Below are 20,409 nucleotides of genomic sequence, written 5' to 3'. Positions count from 1 at the left end.
AATTTTCTCTTCTTTGGAGTGACATCTGCATAAGCTCAAGTCAGTTAGCTAATTCAGCAATATTTCAAACACAGTTGCAATAGCTAAGATATATATGGAAAGACTGACTCATCTAATTTGAATAAGGTAATATTTAAAAAGTGTCAGTTGCTTGTAAATGTGACTAAAACAGCTAGCTAATAGCATTATGGCTAGCAGCTAAAATTGTTAGCTAAAAGTAACAGTTGACTAAACAAGATTTGTTAGTTATACGTAATAAAGTTGCTAAATTTAGTACGTGAATACCTAATATAGTAAGACAATGGTTATGGGGAAAGATGAGACATCTCATTAATGAGGCGTTTTGCACAATGTATTTGTCATTGTTAGGAAGGTTAAGTCTGCTAGCATGAAAATAACAAAGGTTGACATGAAAGGAAAATGTTTCTTTTGCCTCATTCTGAGCCACATTATTATAGCAAGACATTAAGTGGAATAGGGAAATAACAAGTTTTTAATTCTTTCCTCATCAAAATGTCACCAAGGTTTACCAACCCCTGGATCCAACAGGGCTTTGAGGGTAAGTCAAATGAGAGAGATTAGGAACCACTCACATAAATGTTCTGACAGGAGATCAACTTCAACACTTTTTAGGGTACTGTCCCATGCTTCCTGTGTGATAAATCATTGTCTCAGGTATGATATTTTGGGTAAAAGTTCATTGTGTTCTTTCCTCTAAAGAGTGCTTGGCAGAACAAAAGCTGTGGATATAAATCCCAGCATATATGGCAGGTTAGAGGTTTGCCTGTCATTCATCATAAGGTCTAGAGCTACCTCCTGAGGGAGAAGTGGACAGGTTCAGACAAAACTATGGCCAAATAATGCTGACTTGCTCTCTGTGTTTGCATGTGTGTATGTGTCCCATATTTATTTTAACAAGGGACATTAATGAGCCAGGCTGTCTTTGCAATGTCAGTAGAATCCCCTTAAATCTACATCAGGACTTTAGAAGAATCACTTGCCTTGGGGGTCTGAACCCTGATCAGAATATTTTCCATCAGTTAAGACATCCATAGTTCTCCTACAACTAAAATCAGGCTTGTAGTTAAAGCAGACCACTGAGCAGCTGATGGTGCAAAGAGAAATTTGCTTCAACCCAAAAGGAGGACAGAGGCCTTCCTAAATCAGGGACTTCCTCTCAGCACTATGCTAACAGGGGCTTCTTACAGAGGTCCCATTGTGTATAAGGTCCCCGTGGATCCCCCTCATACATGAAAGCAACACATGCCAGAGTTTCACCTGAGGAAAACACAGGGAAATATTTCAATCTGACTGAGCCAACTTCTTAGAAAAATAATGCATATTCTTAAAAGGGATGGCCGGATATTTTGCCAGTGGTAGGCCTTTACTCTCTGTTTCTTTGTGTCTGATGTGTGCGTGTGTGTGCATGTGCGTGTATAGTGTGTGTAATGTTTGAGAGGGTTGTGCATGTGGTTGTACAGTGTGGGGTGGGTGCACTCTGAGTGACCAAAAGCAATCTGCTCTGGTCCAATCAGTCTCAGTGCCTACCTTCACACATAAGCGGCAGGGCACTCAGGTCTGCCAGAGCGCACAGACCTATACATACACACACGTCTACACACTTGTCAAATTCACACACACACACCTTTCACACACTTCACACACGCACCCTCCCTCTTCAAGGCACCCTGTGCGACCTCTCACCATTGGCCAAGTCCCGGAGCCCTCAGCATCTCCATCACGGCTGACGGGACCATTCGGGAAAGCAGGAGACGGAGGTAAGAGTTTTTGGTGCTATCTTCATCTTGCTGGTTGAATGGCTCTTTGGTGCAGAGGATTAGGCAGGAAGAGTTGCTCAGCTAAGCCTTCCAAAAACACTCCTATTCAGAGTTTTTAAAATGAGCTACAACACAAATAAGATGGTGTGGCAGGGGCTTTAATTTCTCTCCTGGGTTTACTTTTGAAGATATGCAGGTGCTTTCTAAGGGATTTTTTGGGGGGTCCATAATGTTTTACATGTTATTCAGTTGTGTTAGACAGGTGTTTCACAGTATCAAATTTAAGGCTTTTGATTTTTCCTTGTTTCTTCAAATGTCGTTACGTATTCCTGTAGTGTATGTATTTGTGAAAAATGACCTTAGTCTTTGAAATAACAGCAGGTGTTCATGAAAAAGTGCATAAATAGCACCTTTTCATAACATCTTTTGCTCAACTTCTGCAGAAAACGTCTTCTACTTTGCTGAGAATCTTAAATAATTGAAAACTTTCTGCAAATATTCTCCCTCAAAGTATAGTTACATACAAGTGCATACCATACTTTTCTCACTGCCTAGTCACCTGCTTTGATAGAGGATTTTTTCAATGCAAATTAAACCTTCTTGCAGTCCAAATAACCCAGATTGTTTTGCACCAACAGCCAAGTGGGCATCACTTATTTGCTTGTGGGTTTTGAGGGGAAAAGGCAGAATCACTGAATATCAGGAATGCCCAATGCAAAGCCAAGCATAACAGAGAAGTAGTCTGGAGGCTCCAGTCTTACATACATACAGTTTCCACACACTGTACACTGTGATGGCCTGAGTAAAAGCACACCTCTGTCTTTAGTATAGTTCGTTCAGTCTAGCTGTGCTGGATTGCGTAGCTCCATGACGGGCGGTTTGTTTAAATAGCAATGATAACCAGTCAGATCAAGTAATCTCAGCAGAGTGCACTAAGTTGATGTTGGAGGGACAACGAAGAGACTGATTTGCATATTAACTCTGTCCCTCTCATACTGACAAGGTTAGATTCATGACTTAAATAACCTAGGAAGCTGTTTTTTTTTTGGTTTTATATCTGTCCTCATCCCAAAATAGTAGCAGCAGAGGTTTCTCAGTTTTCTCTCACTGAAAGATAGGTGTGTTAAAACAGAGTGTGCATCTGTGAGAGGATTGCGTCTTTCCAAGTGTGTGCATGAACGTGGATCTCTGTGTGTATGTGTGTGTGTGTTTGAGTGTCGCTGCTGCTGAATGAAGCTTTTCCTTGCAGCTGTAACTCGCTGCCATCCTGTCCACAAACCTCGGTGGAATTTGGAGTTTGAGTGCTGAGACAGGCAGCAACCGGCCCTCATAAAGGCCCTCTGTGAAGGGTGAGGGGTCGATTCAGCTTAGAAACCTGTCTCTCTCTCTCTCTCTCTCACACACACACACACACACACACTTGTTGCTCTCTTGCTGCTCTCTTCTACTCAGTCCTTTCCTCGCTCTCTCCATCTAACCCTGAGGGCCAACATCTTGTCTACTATCTTCGTCAAATTCTTCTTCTTCTCTTCCCTTACGCTCCTTTCTCTGTGATAGCCTACAGGACTCTCTTTAATCTGTAAAAATATATCAGTTCCAATGTGACTACACCTGCTATTAGTGTTTCGAACATTGACACACTAGCATACTGACAAACGATTAAAGTCGTAAGCCCACTGTCTGTGGTGCCAGCTAATTAAGCACTAATTAGCATATGTTAATCTTATTAGTGCTTCCCACTTTAGAATAATACTTAAGAACTGACCAACCTTGGTGAACTAAGTAGACCTGTGCAGAAGATTATGAACAGCAGCTATCGTATCTAGGCCAGGGCTAATGATAAAAATTACACATACTAATTTTGATTTTCCACTTTTAGAGTATCCCATTATATGATCAAATATCCCCAAAATCTTTACTTCAGCCATAAATACCACAGGCTGAAAGTGAATTTCTAAAATTCTTTAGCCTTAATGAGACTAAACAAAATCCTCTCCTGGTTCATTATCAGATCAACTCTGACTTTTGACCTTTGACATACCACAGACGAGTACCTATTTAAGCCAAGATGGTTGCTCCATGGAAAAGAAAGCCTCTGGCTAAAGCAAAGCAGGAGGCCCTCATATTTTGATCCCCTGAGCTGTCTGCACCATGATAATGAATTCATTGACCTTACAGATGGAACCCAAAGTCAAGCTTTGGTGTGCAGCACTGTAGACTGGTTATCCTTCCAGTATCTCGAACTGGTTATGGAGTAAGGTTCAAAGGCATGCTCTGCTGTGCACCGACAGCATATGGAACTATATTTTACTACACACCATGTTCACATTACTCACAACAGATGTCTTTGTACTGTTAAAATGAACCAGTTTAAAAGGGTTTTATTTAAGGAAACCTCTTAAAATTTGCTGTCCACGTCTTTTTTCGTGTCATTTTTTACATTTTGCAAGTGACAATAAACTACTAAGTAAAAAAAGTCACCATGTGAATGTGTAATTTCCCTGTAATGTGCTATACTTCACATACGTCTGTAAAATCTTTTAATCACACATTCCCCACTGACTTTGTGACTCTGCCCTCATCAAGGTGGACTATGAGGATGCTTGTGCGGCTTCTGTTCGGACTCTTCGTCCTCAAAGCGGCGGTGGCCAGCCCCAGATTTTCCCGGCAAGCGCACTTAGACACATACAGTAGCACTAACTATGATGACAATTTCAATTTGGAGAGTGACTATGAGGATGTCCTGACAATTGGTGAGCCTCAGGTAAGAAACACAATTTCTTTTTTGAGTTTATGCAAGAGAAAATGTATGTTTCAGGCTTTTAAACCCCTTCCAGACTCTTTTGCCTTTAATCATAAAAATAAATAGGTCACCTTAAACTTTTTACTCTAGAGCAACCGCTATAAAGGCATTTTCACAGACATGGAATTTATTTCATTTAGCAGCATGTGGTCTGTTGAATTTATTGCCGATTCTCAAAAACATTTAGAAGACACATGTCCTCTAGTCTGTGTGTAAAGATTGTGCGACAAATTTTATGCTGATTGATTACTGAAAAAACTTGAGAAGATAGACAGAAAATATGAATCATATTTTATCACATCAACATGACAGACAGCTGATGTTTTAAAATATAAAGGCTGCTGGGACAATTTGATTTGAGGTCACCAGGTTCACTGAGCACAGAGGGAACCGGCTGCTGTCCAGGAGCCACTGGGAAGCTAAATGTTTTCCAGATTTATGCGTCCAAAATAATTTTAGACATTGCAGCCACCAGTTTTACTTACATATTACTGATGTCCAACTGCAGCTGATGCACTTTGAACTGTTGACTGTTTTGCTTATTGTGTAGAAGCTGATTTCAACCTTATTTTATGTTTGCCTTTTCAAGCAGATACATGTAAGTAACAGGTAGAGGGAAAGGGCAAACACAGCTAAAGCTTTATCTGCTTCCAACAGATCTTCATACAGATTTCGCAGGTGCATGTCAGTCCTCTGGAGGCTAGACAGCTGGAATCTTTACTAAAAGCAGTGACTAGATGACCTTCAGTAACGAGAAAACCCCTAGGTGTTTTCTCGTTACTGGAAGTTTCTATGCAGGAGAGCGGCTTTTAAAGATGAATGGAGATCGGTAATGGCTACAAAGGAAAGAAGTGAATTCAAGAAGTGCCCTTCAAATCTCATATCACAGCTCAAGCTGAGAGTGATGTGGCAAGCCTTGCAGACACAGTGGGATTGAAAGCTATAGCCAGAATTCATGTCAATTTATTGTTCTTTGTGACAAGGAAATTAGTCCAAGGCAGTGTCAAAATGACATCAGATTTTCAGCTGGCTCCCTCTGAGCCAGTGACTTAAATCAAACCTGATGTGAACTGCACTTACAAAACTGCTCTTATCTAAGGTCTGCTCCACAATCCAGCTTATGAAAAGTTTTTTGTCATCCACCTCCATAGAAACTAGTGCCACCCAAGCTTTTTAGCCTTAATCAACTTCACTGGCATATTTTATGTGTAGTTTTACAGCTCAGAGTTACATTTGGAGCTGCTGGGTGTGAGAATGTTTTCATGTGTTGTAAGAGAATGGCTTTGATAATGTCTGCGTTTAATAAAATCGGAAATTACTCAGCAAGTTTCAAGAGGTTTTGTGGAAGTCTGTGTGGGTCGGAAGAGGAGAAGCAGTACAAAGTGCATTTAGAGTAACTAGAATCTTTTTTCATGCTGTCCACGCTGAATAAACATAACGCTTTGACTCATAATTGCAGTTTTTAAGGGTCTCTCATTTAGTTTTGTTGAGAGGGCAGATCATCTGAGAGAGCGCTCTTCTAAAAAGAGTGAAGATTTAGGAGAGGTTTTTGTATTTTTCACACAAACATCAGATCTCATGGGAGAAATGGAGCGATGATGAGCTCCATGCCTCTGGAATGCTGAGTCTTTACTTTCCACGGCCAGCTCTCGTTTGGTATTTCTCTCCTTTCTCCTCGGGGCTTGTCTCTTTTGAGAGAACTAAAGGCTCATCTACTTTGTTATCCAAGCCAATCTTGTTCAGTCTGCTGCATTCAAATACTCTGGACATGCTTTAATCACCAACTTTGGATTCATGCAGGCACATTAGTTTCATCATGATCTTCAGTCTGCCTCTTATCTATTTTCTCTTGAGTTTTATAACATCTTAGGAGCTGGATGGTTCACTTAATTAGAGATTCTATTTATTTGTTTTGTTTTTTGTTACCATCCAGAGGTTGGATGTAAGTTTTGAACAATGGTAAATGACACATAACTGTTCAGAGTGTAAAGAAAATATGACTTATTGCTTTCATGTTTCATGTAAGGTAAGAAGACCAATGCCAGGCTAAAGCTTAACCGATTTAAGCTTTTTTGGCTATTGTCATATATTTTTTTAAAAACCATGGAACATCCTGGAATATGGAAACAACATAGTGAGCAACATTTTCTCATTGACATCTAAACAATCAGACCTCTTTTGGCAGCCAAAGGTTTGACCCCTGCTGGCCATTAGAAGCAAAGCAGGTTTAATTGAATTTTTGAATGCACTACCTTGCACAACCTGTGTTCTCTCCACGTTTCAGACCCCATGTCCATCTTTAATTTACAGTCTATGTGGCGCTGCCAGCAGCTTGTCAGGGCAAAGACGACAATCGGAAGAGTAATAGATGGCATAGATAGCATAGCTCTGTCCAAAAGTAGGACAGTTTTACCAACCTGCACTCTAGAAGTAACTATATGAAAAATGATTGATTCAAAAAGTGTAACTAAGATGGAGTATTATCTAAGCTTTGGAGAATAATCCAATTTCCCAGAATGTGACTCTGCTCCTTTAATAGACATTCTGCATGTAGACGGTGTGCTATCTTTTTCACTCAGCAAGCGTTTAAGTGAGTTTAACTCATGTGGCTTTTCGAAGGACTAGATATTACATACATACATACATGCTGCACCCCATATGACTAAGAGCCTATGGCTGGTGTCTATGGAGTTTTCAGTACTTTTCCAAACTGCTCACTTATTTTGTGTCGATAAGCTGGAGGACATTGGTGAAATTTGTTTGGAAAGATTTCATCTGACTCTCAAACATGTTTTACTTGCCTATGAATATATTCATATATACTAATATAACAGTAATACCCTTAATTTTGGCTTGGTCGGTAATTTTATACATTTTGGTTTTGGCTTAACGCTCCACATTTCTCCTTTCACATCCCTTATTCCCCAAAATCCAGGATTTCAGAAACTTTTTTTCAGTGTTGTTTGTTACCCCCTCTTTCCCCTCGGGTGTATATGTTTGGGGGAAAGGTGGGGGGGGCAGCAGTTAGATTTTTCAGTGCAAGACGTTTTAAAGGCCTACCTCATTGTAGTATCCTCAGCTTTTTCTCAGGAAAACTTTAAAATGCAAAATATATGAATGAATAGCTTTTCATTGGTACAAGCCTTTTTTTCCTCAGTTACATTTCAGGTAGTTAATTATTCTCAATAATTTGACTGCATTCACTTGACATACATTTCCTTTGATGCCTCTTAGCTTACAGATATCTGATTACTCTGGTTAAAACTAGATAAAAAGGCTGAGAAATGGATCTGTGCAGCTACCATGTGAGTCTTGGTTCCACAAGGACCATTCCCTTTTTGAAGGACTGACTCAGCCTTGAGGGGCGTTATACAGTGTCAGGTACTACCTGTGTGAAGTGTGTGGGAGTTCACTGCCCTCATCTGGAGAAGAATAGAACTGCAGGTTTCTTGAGCTGTCAGAAGAGCAACTGCAAAGACTGTAAATATAATTAAAATAGCAAATGGCTATACCCGAAGTCTTTAATGAAGGAACCAAAAGGCACAGCTGTGTATAAAGCTTTCTTGGTTTGGCAGAGCTGTCTCATTTTTATAATTTCCCCAATTAAAATTGCCTGTTTGATCAACAAAGGTGCTAAGTCTTGATTTACAAAGTAATTTGGTATTGTGAAACTTGTGACATTTTCAGAGTTGTCGCTGCATGTTCCTTTTACAGTCTTTAAGCTGCCCAGTGTGCTGGATTATGTAAAATATGCAGTGCCTTTTTACTATAGAAAAAAATACTGTAATATTTACTGTGATGTAGTATCGCTGCTTTACTGGTCACTTACTAGCAGATATAAAACAGAGTTCTTGGCTGAATCTCTATAAAGTCTGAGCAAAGGTTATTTTGCATTTTACAAACTGGACAGCACTGGATGTTTTTTAGTTTTTTTATGAATCTGAGCTAGATAAATAGTGCACGCTCTGCAGTGGATAGTTTCTTCAGCACAATTTGCTGCCATCTAGTGGTTAAAATTTAAGGTTATGAATCAAAAAATACTTTCCTGTTTATGGAGATCTTTGTTGGTGTCTTTTCTTAAATCTTTGGATCATTATTTTTTTGTCTGCTCAACCTCTCCTCTAAGTTTCACAGAATTCGACACTGCTGTCTTTACGCAGTCTTGTTAACAAACAGGCAAACAAACAGCAATTATCAGGTGCCTGTGCGCTGACTCTGAGCTTAGCACAGGAGTACTAAATGTGAAAGTAACTGGGAAAAATATGAGTGCTGAGATAGTAAACAGAGCAGGGTTTGCACATCACCAGTGCTGAGGCATATTTTGTATGCCAAAATGCCAAGTACAGTTAGGTCCTTGATTTGTCCACAACAGTTGTAGTTTTGCCTCTTTACACGGCCACAGTGGAATTTAAAACAAACAGTCAATATCTGATTGCAGTCCAGACTTTCAGCTTCTTTTCAGTAGGTTTTAGGAAAATTTTTCATTTAAATTTTATGAATTGCAGCTGTTGTTATGCATAGTTTTCATAGATAGGCTCAGAAATCATTAGAAAATTAACTGATATGTGACAAATGAAGAAGAAAAATAAACATGATCAAGAAAGAGAGAAACAGCTCATGATCCAAATATTACCATATTATGTTTCAAACATGGCAGAGGCAATCTTATGCCATGGGCCACTGGTTTGTATTGATGATGTGGCTGCTAATAGAAGTAGCAGGATGAATTATGAGATGTAAAGGACCATACTCATTGCACATATTCAGACAAATCCCTCAAAACTGGTTAGACAGTGCTTCAAAATAGACGAAGCCTCAAAGCATAATTCAAACCAAGAGTTTCCCGAGGCAAAGAAATGGGATATTTTTCAATTTTTCAGTCAGTCATCTTAATTTCAAACGAACACGGTATGCGTTTCAGTTAATAAATACAAAGCTGAGTGAAGAAAACCCCACAAACAAGCAGCGACTAAAAGTGGATGAAAAGGGGCCTGTAGATAATCTCATGGGAGGAACCTGCAAATGATTTTCATCCAAGCATTCAAAACTATTTTTAAATTTAAAATGATGTATCTTCTGTCAATTATATAACTATGCATAAGGTGACTGTAAAATTCCTGCACAGTTAATATAAACTTTCTGTTAAACCCCCTGAATTAAAGTTGTCACATATTGATTGTTTGATTTAAACTCCAACAGCTGATGTAAAGAGGCAAAATCAGAAAAAATTTGTCTAACAGCACTACACAGTTTTGTCCCCATGCAAGTTTTTGTCACATAGAGCCATAAAAAAGTAACTTTTCTAATGCTTTATTTCATCTTTTATCATGTTTATTTTAAAATGCAGTTCTCATATATTTTTAACTCACTGCTGTTGTCTTTCCCTCAGATAGAGATTGGAACACTGCCCCCACCTGAATATGAGGGCTCACTGGAAACACAGAACGAAGTGGAGCAGCCGAAGGAAGAAGAAGAGTTGCCTCTAAAACCCCAGCTAGTCCCTCAGGGTTCGGGAGGATCTGGGGTTCTCATGGGCCTAGACACACAAAAAGGTCTGAAAAAAGGAGAAAAAGTCTTTATCATAGAACTACTTCATGAGTAAGTTCAGTAAATATGAAAGAGAAAGGGCCTTGTCCAGCATTGGGCCGTTGGATGTGTGAAAGCAGCATTACTTAACTTAGAAAGAAGGCACTAATCTTTCCTCGAAACACATCATCCTCATCGTCTACCTGTGATAATCAGTTCCATGTGCATGTCATCCATTTAACTTGCAGTCAGTGGTTAAATGTGCCCATTTGTCATCTATTGTTGCATGTAATCATCATCATTGTGAACTGTGTTAATCTCATCTATCTGTTCATTAATACCTAATCTTGTCTCTAACAAGAGGTGGAGCTTCGTCTGACACCCACTGATAGACCTCGTATCATTCAGGATTTCTGGATCTCTGTAGAGTCTGGGGCCTCTGGGGCCTCTGGAGCTTCTGGGGTCTCTGGGGCCTCTGGAGCTTCTGGAACTTCTGGGGCCTCTGGGGCTTCTGGGGCTTCCGGAGCTTCAGGGTCTGGAGGCTCAGGAGAGATTCTGGTCTCTAGCACCTCAGGAGGCTCTGGAGGCTCTGGAGACATTGTGCTGATCTCCGGAACCTCAGAGGAGCTCCACATCTCGGGAGAATCCAGCCAATCATTGATATCTGGCAGTCTCTTGATATCTGGGGATCTCTTGGGATCCGGAGATTTCATGGGATCTGCTATTTCTGGAACCTCGGCCGATTTTGCCTCTGGAGGTTCTGGAATTTCCACTGAACTCCATTTGGGTTCTGGAGGGTCAGGAGACCAGTCTGGCTTTGAGGTATCCGGAGATCTTTTGAGCTCAGGGGCTTCTGGAATATCTGGGGTTTCTGGGGACTTTGAGTCCGGGGACCAAAGGATAACATTTATATCTGGAGGTTAGTATCGTTGCACCATATTAGTATCTAACTTGTCATTCTTTGTGGGATTTATGTTGATTGTCCTAAATTTCATTTAACTGCTTTGCTTTTTAATGTAGTTAAATGTTGTTCATAATTATTTGTGCTACTGGACTTTTTTACTCATAATCACTTTCTTTCTAACATTTTATCTCTCAAGAGTGATTGATTGGTTAATGGGTTGATTCATTGTCCATCTTACCTTTCACCTCCCAACGTTACCACTCCTAACACCAAACATTGGCTCTAACAAGAGGAGGAGCTGCCAATCACTCCAGACATTATTGCCCAGGAGACACTAGGTACTTCTGGGGAGTTCTCAGGAATCCCAGAGGTTTCGGGAGATGATGGAGTCTCTGGAGAAGTATCCGGAATCTCTGGGATTTCTAGTGTCTCTGCATCTGGAGAAACTGAGGTCCCTGTAACTCTGTTCCCCACCACTTTTGAAGGTCAGTACCAAATCTAGACTTGGGGAAGACAGGCAGTACTAAAGGCTATGTCTCACATTATCAGCAGTCTCCGAAAGTTGATTCTGTTCATCTGGACTTAGCGTTTTGTGGGAGAAACGTTTCGTCACTCATCCAAGTGACTTCTCCAGTCTCCGAAACGTTTCTCCCACTAAACGCTTCGTCCAGATGAACAGAATCAACTTTTGGAGATTTACTTTCCTGGATGATTGAAAATGCATCAAGACATTATCAGCATTGTTTTTAGGAAAAGGATAATTATTAGGGCTCAGAACCCCAAAGCAGAACAGAAACAACAAGGATATAAAAGTTTACTTTAATAAAAAATGTTCAAGGTTCCCATAAACTATGCAAGGTTAAAAAAAATGGGCACAGTTGTGCAGAACGGGAAAATCGATTATAGAAATACTTCCTGTGGCTTTCCCTGAACGTTCTTTCCTTCATAGCTTAGTATCCCACCATAGAAGCCATCTGAATTTGTTTCTGTCGGTTTGTTCTTTACTAACACCCACACTGTTTGCGACCACTCTGCAAATCATATTTCATGTTATTAACATCAGAGTCTTATTTTCATTTGTCATTTAAAGTCATAAACTCTTGCTTAACACTGCTAAAACACTGCGGCAAACCATGGGCTACTGTTTGCCAGATGTCTTGTCCCATGTCTATGATCTAACCTTTATTTTTAACACCTAATCTTGTCTCTAACAAGAGGAGAAGCTGCTTCCACCTACAACACAAAGCCCTCAAGAGGGTGCTGGCACTGTAGAAGGGTCAGTGAGCTCTGAGCTGCCAGAGCCCAGTGAGCCTGATGAGCCAGACAAGCCTGAAGAGCCTGTGGTTGACAGACGAGGTCAGTATAGAACAGATGGGAATGTTATATAAAACCTATATCCCCTTTGGACTTGGAAAGTTCTGGTGTGCTTGGACCTGATTTTTATTAACTTTGACCTGTGGATGGTTGTCTCTGGAGGATTCGGGACTTTTTAACAAGCTACTATGGCATGTCTTCCTTTTTCTGTTTTCCTTCTTCTTGTCCATGTATTCCAGGTATGCCCATTTGCTTGCTGTGCACATGCCTTGGTGGTTCAGTCTACTGCGATGACTTGAATCTGGATAGTGTGCCCCCTCTCCCCAAAGACACCACTCACTTCTATGCTCGCTACAACAGAATCAAAAAGATCAACAAGTCTGACTTTGCCTCCATGAGTATGTTTCCATTTTGAATAAAAACACATCACTATTAGTTCAGAACCATACGCAAACTTAAATGCAAGCTTAATTTTTCTTCCGATGTGTTTTCCCACCTTCCTTCAGACAAACTGAAGAGGATTGACCTGACCCACAACGAGATAACATCCATTGAGGACAGAGCTTTTATGGGTCTGCCTGAACTGGAGGAGGTGGTGATTCGAGAAAATCACATCTCCCAGCTGCCGTCTTTCCCAGAGACTATGACCCTGATTGATGCCAGCCACAATAACGTTGGCTCAAAGGGTATTCATAGAGAGGCATTCAAAGTACGTACACCTCTTTTACTTACAGTTGGACTCGCACATATCAAGTAAAACTGTGTGTATTTGCTCACGACAAGAAATTAAAATAACATTTTCTTAGTCATTTGGAAGGAGCAATAGTTTGTCAGCCACACATGTATTATCTCAGCTGAATGCAGGAAACTGTGTTTTTGGATGGAAACAGAATAAAAGGAAAGTAGCAGGATAAGAGTACAACTAAATTAGCAAAATTCTAATGTTAAGCCAGTGTTTGAAATCCAGTATTGTCATGAGTGCCTTAAAATGTCTTTCACAAAGGTAATATCTAAGGTTCTTTGTCATTAATGATTATCTTTCCTTACATTAAACAGGATATGACTGGCCTGCTGTACCTGTACCTAACAGACAACCACATTGATTATATCCCAGTGCCTCTACCAGACACCCTGCGGTCTCTGCACCTACAGGTATATCCTCTGGCCAAACCATAAAATCCATCCATCCATCCATCCTCTTCTCTAATTCAGCAGTTTTAACTCGCTGCTTCTGCATTTTGACTTTGTTCATGCTCTTGTTGTTTATTTCAAGTAATATTTATCTAATTTTAGGACCTGATCCCAGTGTAGTGTAGCTCAATGACAACAAATCACATCTTTAAAAGTTAACACTCATACTAAACTAGTACTTAAACCACCAAAATGTACTCTAAGATTATGCTGTTATTTCTATTTTTAGTTCTATTTCTATTATCTTTATTATAATTGTTAGCTTTAATATGCATAAAGATTTTTATCTTAGTTAAGGGAATTATTGACCGTTTAAAAAACTCTGTTTACGACATTCTCCCATTTCGCATTATTAAGGAGGGATTTAATGTAATTGGGCCTAGTATATTATCACTAATCAATCTTTCTTTGTCACTGGGTTGTGTTCCGGCTGCCTTTAAACATGCCGTAGTGAAACCTGTTCTTAAAAAGCGTTCCCTAGATCACTCAAACCTCGCTAATTACAGACCTATCTCCCAACTTCCGTTCCTGTCAAAAATCCTTGATAGTCCTATCACAACTTCAGACCTATCTGAATGCGAATAACATCTGGGATCAATTCCAATCTGGGTTTAAACTGTGCCATAGTACGGAAACGGCACTCTTGAGGGTCTTCAATGATCTTCTTTTAATTACTGACTCTGGGCGCACCGTGGTCTTAGTTTTGTTGGACCTGTCCTCTGCTTTTGATCTGGTGGAACATAATATCCTCTTAATGAGGCTTGGACATCTGGTTGGCATTACGAGTATGGCCCTTAGTTGGTTTAAATCTTACTTATCAGAGAGGTCCTTCTCTTTCACGATGGGTACCTACTCCTCTTCCATTGCCCCCGTTACCTGTGGTGTCCCTCAGGGGTCTGTGCTGGGTCTCTATGTTACCTCTTGGTCGTATTATTGAAAAGTACAAACTCTCTTATCATTGCTATGCAGATGTTATTCAAATTTATTTTGAATTGACTGAGGATGATACTTCATCGATGCTTCGCTTCTTCCATTGTATAAGACAAGTTAAATACTGGCTGCAGAGCAATTCCCTTATCCTTAATGACAAGACAACGGAAATTGTAATCTTTGACAGTCATACCCCTAGAGCCCATCTAACTGGTGTCCTCGGGCCCTTCACTGATTATCTTTCCGACTCTGCGAGTAATTTGGGTGTTTACCTGGACGGGTCCTTTAAGCTTGTAGAGCATGTGTCCTCTGTTATTAAATCTTGTTTCTATCAACTTCGTTTAATTTCTAAGGCCAAGCCAAACTTACCACGTGAGGATCTAGAAAGGCTTATCCATGCCTTTGTCACATCCAGGTTAGACTATTGCAACTCCCTATACACTGGGCTTCATTCTGCCCTTCTTCATGTGCAACTCGTCCAAAATGCCACGGCTCGCCTTCTAACTGGTACTCATAGGTTTGACTCTGTCACCCCAATTCTCACTGGCCTCCACTGGCTTCCAATTAAACACCGCATTGATTTCAAAATCCTACTGCTTACTTATAAAATGATAAATAATATCGCACCTAGCTACCTTATTGATCTCCTTAGCGTGTATACTCCCAGTAGAACACTGAGATCGTCTGACCAATTGCTTTTGGTGCAACCTAGGTCACGGCTGAAAACTTGTTTTTATCGTTAAGTCTTGCTTGCTTATGTGCGTACTTGTGTACAGTGGGGCAAAAAAGTATTTAGTCAGCCACCGATTGTGCAAGTTCCCCCACCTAAAATGATGACAGAGGTCAGTAATTTGCACCAGAGGTACACTTCAACTGTGAGAGACAGAATGTGAAAAAAAAATCCATGAATCCACGTGGTAGGATTTGTAAAGAATTTATTCGTAAATCAGGGTGGAAAATAAGTATTTGGTCAATAACAAAAATACAACTCAATACTTTGTAACATAACCTTTGTTGGCAATAACAGAGGTCAAACGTTTACTATAGGTCTTTACCAGGTTTGCACACACAGTAGCTGGTATTTTGGCCCATTCCTCCATGCAGATCTTCTCGAGAGCAGTGATGTTTTGGGGCTGTCGCCGAGCAACACGGACTTTCAACTCCCGCCACAGATTTTCTATGGGGTTGAGGTCTGGAGACTGGCTAGGCCACTCCAGGACTTTCAAATGCTTCTTACGGAGCCACTCCTTTGTTGCCCGGGCGGTGTGTTTTGGATCGTTGTCATGTTGGAAGACCCAGCCTCGTTTCATCTTCAAAGTTCTCACTGATGGAAGGAGGTTTTGGCTCAAAATCTCACGATACATGGCCCCATTCATTCTGTCCTTAACACGGATCAGTCGTCCTGTCCCCTTGGCAGAAAAACAGCCCCATAGCATGATGTTTCCACCCCCATGCTTCACAGTAGGTATGGTGTTCTTGGGATGCAACTCAGTATTCTTCTTCCTCCAAACACGACGAGTTGAGTTTATACCAAAAAGTTCTACTTTGGTTTCATCTGACCACATGACATTCTCCCAATCCTCTGCTGTATCATCCATGTGCTCTCTGGCAAACTTCAGACGGGCCTGGACATGCACTGGCTTCAGCAGCGGAACACGTCTGGCACTGCGGGATTTGATTCCCTGCCGTTGTAGTGTGTTACTGATGGTGACCTTTGTTACTTTGGTCCCAGCTCTCTGCAGGTCATTCACCAGGTCCCCCCGTGTGGTTCTGGGATCTTTGCTCACCGTTCTCATGATCATTTTGACCCCACGGGATGAGATCTTGCGTGGAGCCCCAGATCGAGGGAGATTATCAGTGGTCTTGTATGTCTTCCATTTTCTGATGATTGCTCCCACAGTTGATTTTTTCACACCAAGCTGCTTGCCTATTGTAGATTCACTCTTCCCAGTCTGGTGCAGGTCTACAATACTTTTCCTGGTGTCCTTTGAAAGCTCTTTGGTCTTGGCCATGGCGGAGTTTGGAGTCTGACTGTTTGAGGCTGTGGACAGGTGTCTTTTATACAGATGATGAGTTCAAACAGGTGCCATTCATACAGGTAACGAGTGGGGGACAGAAAAGCTTCTTACAGAAGACGTTACAGGTCTGTGAGAGCCAGAGATTTTCCTTGTTTGAGGTGACCAAATACTTATTTTCCACCCTGATTTACGAATAAATTCCTTACAAATCCTACCATGTGAATTCATGGATTTTTTTTTCACATTCTGTCTCTCACAGTTGAAGTGTACCTCTGGTGCAAATTACTGACCTCTGTCATCATTTTAAGTGGGGGAACTTGCACAATCGGTGGCTGACTAAATACTTTTTTGCCCCACTGTACTTGTATGCTCGGTTAATCAATGCCTCCCAGCTGCTAGCTTATCTGCCTTTGTACTTTACTACTGTTTGATTGGATTATGTGAAGCACTGTGGCTACCTGTAGTTTTAAATGTGCTATACAAATAAAGTTGTATTGTATTGTTTCAGCGTAACAATATTCAAATGATGCACGAGGACACGTTCTGCAACCTCCAAGATTTCAGCTACATCAGAAGAGCACTGGAGGACATCCGTCTGGACGGCAACCCCATCAACCTCAGCAGAACCCCACAGGCATACATCTGCCTGCCCCGTATACCCATCGGGGATCTCATTTAACCACACAAATACAACCACACGCACACATATTTGTACATATTAACAGCCCACATACGATTCATTCACTCGTCAATCCAAAATCTCATTTACAACAGTGCCTTACCAATAAACTGTCATACATGCTGCTGGATATAACACCATTTAGATTAATTATCAGCCTTAAAAAACAGAAATTAGTGAGTGTAATTCTGCTGACCAAGCACATATTCACTGCTCTACTCCATCTTCATCCCATTGTTCGGATATTTATCCCAGGGCACACAACAGCACGCGTACACACCAAAAGATATGGATACTCATATCCATATCCACACACACAGACATTCACACAAGAATGTTGTCAAAAGCCAAACTGTCCCACAACTTTATTAAAAGTGAACAACAGGCAGTATTCACAGAAAAACAAATCTGTTAAAAGCCCTCAAATGTCATGTATGTGTTCGTTTTCACAGTTGGCAGAAAAATGACAACATTCTTTAAATGTATTTGTTTTGTAAAAAAATATAATGTTATTAATAATAAATCTAATAACTTTCGGCAATGTATACTAGAATATAGTTATCAAAGCTGGAGCTTGATAAAAAGTCAATTGAGTATCTAATGCAATAAAATGTGCATTTTAAACACACTCAGTGGTTGTAAAGTCTGTACTGTAATATAAAAAAATATATATTTTCTGATTTTTCGGTATATTACACTACAAAAAAGTGATGTTTTAACCATGCACAATAGCTGATACCAACAACTCTGATGTGTAGAGTCAGTCAACAAAACACTATTGTTTAATATGGGGACGGGAAGCTGTTGATTTTGATTGTGGATGGGGTAAAGAAAAATGCTAACAGGTTGCTATTGTGTGCTCTGTATGGAATAACCACAAGTGAATAAAGTCATTTTGAAGACCTCTCCAAACTAGGAGTGGCTCAACGTTTTTATTGATAACTAGTAGGTGAATTATTAATGTGGATCTTTAATTTTATGAGGGCAAATGAGAACTGGGAACTGCTCAGAAATGTGCCAAAAAAGGGGGGAATTTTTGCAGATAAAGCCAGTGTATGCAAGGATTTTAGAGCTGAGATTTTCTCAAAAATTCTCAATAAGCTTCTCAAACAAATGAATTAGCCTCTGTTTCCTGTCCATATCGCCTGATTCTTTCACATTGCTGCTGTTGCTGTTGCTTTCTTCTGTAACCTCTTCCTCAGACCCTTCTTTTTCTTCGGAAAGGCTCATCAGTCTAGCTTTCTCTCGCTCCAGAGCCAGCCGGTCCCTGCGCAAGGCATCCCTGTCCCTCTCCACCATCGCCCTCTCCCTCTCCATTACTGCCTTTTCTCTGTCCAGCGCCGCCCTCTCCCTCTCCAGCACGGCTCGGTCTCGATCCAAAACTGCGATCTCCCTGTCCAGCACTGCTCTCTCCCTCTGCAGCACCAGACGCTCCCGTTCCATCACTTCTTTCTCCCTTTCTGCCACCTGTTGCTCACTGCACGTCGTCCTCCTCTCGTCCTCCACCTCTTGTAAGATGCAGTCTATATCCTGAGGTCCCTCCTGTTCCGCCACCACCTCCCCATCCTCAATCCCATTAAGTGGAAATTCAATCTCAGTTGGAGCAGCCACAATAGAAGACTTCACCATTGCGGCTAACTTCTTCTTTTTGGGTTTGATCAAGAACTCCCCATTGTCTTTGTTGTGGGGGAAGGCCTTGAGAATGGGGGCGCTGCCCTCCAGCCGACCCGCCATTGCATTGTCCATCAAGGAGAAATAAGGCCATACATCAGGAAACACTTCCACCCCTTCTGGGGGATGCTTTAGCTCCTGAGGAGACAGAAAGAGGGCAGGAAGTAAAGAGAAAGCTTTGTCAAAAAGCTTTATTTGTCCAAGTGAAAAGAAAACAAACAAACAAGATGCAGGATACCTTGTATCTCTTCTTCAGGTTTTCCCATTTTTTAGACGCTTGATGATGGGTCATCTTACAGTGTAAGCCCATATGTTTCAAAATGGTCCTAAAAATATAATATGCCACGTCTTGTGATTAAAACAATTTTATACTAACATCAAAAGCAACGATGAACCATTATCACTGGTAGTAATAGTAAGATGGGGCAAAGATAAAGGTACAATTTTTTTTAAGTATTTCTGGTTCCGAAATCTATATAGTTGGCATTTTTCAGTGTCTGGGAACTTGAAATTATTGGCATACCTCCATGCCCACATAGAAGTATTTCTCTTTCCAGAGAAGAGGTAGGTATTTGAAACCCTCAGCTTTACAAAGTCTTCGATTTCTTTTTTGCTCACTGAAAACGACAGAGAGAAAAATTCTATAAGTTACAAATGAATATATGAGAGTGTGTGAAAAATGTATAATACTATATCACTATTTATTAATTAAATACACCTATTATTTAATAATATTTAATAATATTATTAAACAGACTTTTTATTTATTTATTTATTTATTTTTTACAAATGCTGCATTCATGGTACATCGGAAAAGGTAAGCCTTTACTTGGACTTACGTCATTTTAAACGTTCGCTGGAAAAAGAAAACATGGCTGCTACCAGGATTGCGTTATTGATTTTCTACAAGAAAAACCTTGTCAACAGACATGTAATTCACTTAACAGAAAGAGGAAAAATAATCGAAAGGACGCAAAAATCATATCAATAATATTTCAGCCTTTCGACTCAATGGTGAAGAGAAACAGAAATATAAAGTGCCGAAGTCGTATTTAAAGATCATCTTTATTTTGGTTCTTCTATTAGTCGGAGTTCTGGAATTCACACCCTTTTCAGTGTCCGATGAAGGCAGCATAACTTGTACTTCTCACTTCCTACGTGCGCAAGCTAGCTCCAAGCTATAGTTAGCTTATTTAATCACTTTCTGTCGTTTGTCCTTACTTTTATATGTGAAATCCACGGGCGTATGCATATCGCAAGTGCTGCTGGTGTACTCGTGGTCTGCGTACTCCATTTTTCCTATTTCTCGTACTTGGTGTCAGCCCGTTTATCGAGCGTTCTTTGTAGGAAAAGACTCCTTGCCCCCGTTGTTGGTTCCTTGCGAGGGACCCTACATTCTTCCTCTCGTGTTTGAAAAGAGCGTACTACCGCCACCTGTAGACAGGGAGACTCCAGGGACAGAGTCAGCTCACTTTTATTTCATTTTATTTCATTTTATTTCATTTTAGTTTAGTTTAGCGTTAACAAAATGTATCTCATAATACACCATAGGAAAAAAAATCTATGATGTTATGTTGCAGATTTTAATACAGAGA

General features: G+C 40.5%; 2 protein-coding genes across 3 annotated transcripts; one reads left to right on the top strand and one right to left on the bottom strand.

Annotated features, from left to right (window-relative positions):
- Window positions 1-1,540: 1,540 nt before the first annotated feature.
- epyc (epiphycan) lies at window positions 1,541-18,055 on the top strand. Its single transcript, XM_085386417.1, has 10 exons — window positions 1,541-1,778; window positions 4,365-4,542; window positions 9,971-10,133; window positions 10,469-11,026; window positions 11,302-11,496; window positions 12,227-12,367; window positions 12,565-12,723; window positions 12,832-13,034; window positions 13,382-13,477; window positions 16,973-18,055. The coding sequence occupies exons 2-10, from the start codon at window positions 4,372-4,374 to the stop codon at window positions 17,141-17,143; spliced, it is 1,857 nt and encodes a 618-aa protein (XP_085242543.1). The 5' UTR covers window positions 1,541-1,778; window positions 4,365-4,371; the 3' UTR covers window positions 17,144-18,055.
- Window positions 17,640-20,240, bottom strand: LOC146649920 (uncharacterized). 2 transcript variants are annotated; one of them, XM_085386415.1, is made up of 4 exons: window positions 20,036-20,240; window positions 19,338-19,431; window positions 19,053-19,140; window positions 17,640-18,952 (listed from the first exon to the last, which is right to left on the bottom strand). In XM_085386415.1, exons 1-4 carry the CDS (start codon window positions 20,106-20,108, stop codon window positions 18,227-18,229), a joined length of 981 nt encoding a protein of 326 aa, XP_085242541.1. In that variant the 5' UTR covers window positions 20,109-20,240; the 3' UTR covers window positions 17,640-18,226. The 2 variants fall into 2 exon arrangements, with proteins under 2 accessions (XP_085242541.1, XP_085242542.1); XM_085386416.1 differs by lacking the exon at window positions 19,338-19,431 and having other exon boundaries at window positions 20,036-20,172.
- Window positions 20,241-20,409: the final 169 nt, after the last annotated feature.

The sequence above is a fragment of the Rhamphochromis longiceps genome, linkage group LG17, assembly GCF_057381845.1.
Source record: "Rhamphochromis longiceps isolate RC_006_pf linkage group LG17, R_longiceps_female_GT1.1, whole genome shotgun sequence".
Taxonomy (NCBI): domain Eukaryota; kingdom Metazoa; phylum Chordata; class Actinopteri; order Cichliformes; family Cichlidae; genus Rhamphochromis; species Rhamphochromis longiceps.
This window is presented reverse-complemented; position numbering and strand designations above follow the sequence as displayed.

Bases quoted from the DNA above. Each gene is read 5' to 3' on its own strand.
- epyc (XM_085386417.1), top strand. From the start codon at position 4,372: ATGAGGATGCTTGTGCGGCTTCTGTTCGGACTCTTCGTCCTCAAAGCG. The intron at 4,543-9,970 runs GTAAGAAACACA...TCTTTCCCTCAG, and splicing joins TGACAATTGGTGAGCCTCAG to ATAGAGATTGGAACACTGCC. The intron at 13,478-16,972 runs GTATATCCTCTG...GTATTGTTTCAG, and splicing joins TGCGGTCTCTGCACCTACAG to CGTAACAATATTCAAATGAT.
- LOC146649920 (XM_085386415.1), bottom strand. From the start codon at position 20,108: ATGGAGTACGCAGACCACGAGTACACCAGCAGCACTTGCGATATGCAT. The intron at 19,432-20,035 runs GTAAGGACAAAC...TGTCGTTTTCAG, and splicing joins CGTGGATTTCACATATAAAA to TGAGCAAAAAAGAAATCGAA. The intron at 18,953-19,052 runs GTATCCTGCATC...CTGTCTCCTCAG, and splicing joins ACCTGAAGAAGAGATACAAG to GAGCTAAAGCATCCCCCAGA.